Raw genomic sequence first — 2090 nt, forward strand, 5'->3', positions numbered from 1 at the left:
TTCCAGGGGATCCGCGGCGCCTTTCCCGCGGGAAAACGCCCGCTTCCCGCGTGCCCCCTCGCACCCGCCAGCGGAGCCGCGGAGCCGCTCGCTCCTCTCTTCCCCGTGTTTTTAGTCGGAGACGTACCAGGAGGACATTTACCCCATGACTCCGGGCACGGAGCCGGCGCTGACGCCGGACGAGTGGCTGAGCGGGATGAACAGAGGTAGCGCCGGGGGGCGGCGGCGGCGGCGGGACGGGCCCCGGGGTCCGGGCCGCCGCCGCAAGCCCCTGCCCTCCTGCCCCAGATCCCATCCTGATGTCGCTGAAGGAGGGCTACAAGAAGACGGCCAAAATTGTCTTCAAGGCGCCGGCGCGCGAGAAGAAGAGCGTGGTGGTGAACGGCATCGACCTGCTGGAGAACGTGCCGCCGCGCACGGAGAACGAGGTGAGCGCCCGCGCGGAGCCGGCCCGAGGAGCCCGCCCGGCGCCCCTGCCCCCGCGTCCGCGTCCCTCTGCGGGCCGAGCCCCGGGCGGCGCCGGCGCCCTCCCGGCAGCTCCGTCTCCTTTCTCCCAAGCTGCTCCGCATGTTCTTCCGGCAGCAGGACGAGATCCGGCGGCTGAAGGACGAGCTCTCGCAGAAGGACATACGCATCCGGCAGCTACAGTTGGAGTTAAAAAATTTACGTAACAGCCCGAAGAATAATTAACTTCCCGGGACGTTTTATAAATAAACTGTCTTTGTTTATACTCGCTCTTTAATTTTATTGTATCCACTTACACAGAATATGAGCCAGAAGTCGAGTGACCTGCCAAGAGCCCACATGCTAACTGGAAATATGTCCTTGTAGTCTTGTCTAGCACTAAGAAAAGGCCTCTGCACTATAGCTGAAAGCTACTGCATGGAAGGAGGCGGGGTGGGACCTGCACCCCGGCGTTTTTCTTGGAGCAAGTAGAAGAGCCTCGTGTCCTCCGTACGGCACTAACCCATCGGGCGCAGCTCCGGTTAAACCCGGCACGGGAAAACGCAGCGTGTCCTTGAGCAAGTAAAGATGGTTTGTCGCTATTAACTCCTTTCCTATGCAAAACGTGAGGGCAGATGCCCCTGGGTACAAAACTGGAAGTTTCCGCTCCACTAGCCCGTTTCCAGAAAGGGCCRAAGTTTGCAAGCGCGCTCGCCGAGAAAGCGGGCAGCGCTGCGGATTAGCTCGGGTGGCGGGTTAACCCTCCCGCCCGGCCGGGAAAGCCCCTCGCCGGCGCCAAAGGCCCCTCGCCGCTGCACAGCCGCGGGCCGCCCCGGCCCGTCGCTCCGGAGCACCTTCGGGTCCGGTTGTAGGCTGGACCCCACGGAAGGGGTTTGCTCCCGGAGGGGTGCGTGCSCCTGTGCACGTAGCGCGTCATCTTCTGATAAATACGTCCATGAAAAGACCCTAGGCGCGTGCAACCACGTGCCTGTGAATTAGGCCTCTCGCAYAGGGAAAGACACCAAATATTGTTACTTTGCCTATATATAWATGTGTGCGTGTGTGTGTATTTTCACGTAAATCAAGCTGTTAAACTGCCTCGCACCGTCGGTGCAATGGTTTCTCCTCCCCGTTGATCTCCAGTGTGCCCAGCACCCACCGCTCTCCCGTCTTTGCGTTCAACATGCTGTTGCCGGCTCTTATTTATGCTGCCACAAAATAGCGATGAAATAAATGTTTTAAAGATACCAGCCCTTGCGAGTGGCCCAGTTCTTTTTTCTGATGGGAACCAACGGGAAGCCCTGGCTGATGCCACCACCCAGAGCAGCACTGGGAAGCCCAGGCTGATGCCACCACCCAGAGCAGCACTGGTGGGTGCCTCACGCCAGCTGTGGGGACCGAGGGCTGCTGCATCCACAGCCCCGTGCAGGGAAGGGTTTGCTCCAGCCCTGGGTGCCCAGGTCTCCCCTTTCTGCAATTAGCAACCCTGAGGCTCCTGCAAATGAGGGGGCTGGGGGCAGCTGTGCTGGGCTCAGCCCTTTGCCCCAGCCGGCAGCAAAAGCTGGGGCTGCACTGGGGGGTGGTGGGGAGGTTGCTCCCAGCTGGGTGCTGTGCTGGGATGGCTGCGTGCAATGTGGCTGAGGTCC

At 61.0% G+C, this 2090-nt stretch overlaps 1 protein-coding gene across 1 annotated transcript in view; it reads left to right on the forward strand.

The window, feature by feature from the left end:
- Positions 1 to 1694, forward strand: part of CORO2B (coronin 2B) — a 14161-nt gene extending 12467 nt beyond the window's left edge. Inside the window, exons 10-12 of the mRNA XM_085301495.1 lie at positions 116 to 206; positions 289 to 428; positions 559 to 1694. Of these exons, the coding sequence (XP_085157621.1) occupies positions 116 to 206; positions 289 to 428; positions 559 to 690 (363 nt within the window). The 3' untranslated portion in view covers positions 691 to 1694. The remainder of the gene's footprint in view (positions 1 to 115; positions 207 to 288; positions 429 to 558) is intronic.
- The last annotated feature ends 396 nt before the right edge of the window (positions 1695 to 2090 follow it).

The sequence above is a fragment of the Rhea americana genome, unplaced genomic scaffold, assembly GCF_003343005.1.
Source record: "Rhea americana isolate MKP2758 unplaced genomic scaffold, rheAme1 scaffold_178, whole genome shotgun sequence".
Lineage (NCBI taxonomy): Eukaryota > Metazoa > Chordata > Aves > Rheiformes > Rheidae > Rhea > Rhea americana.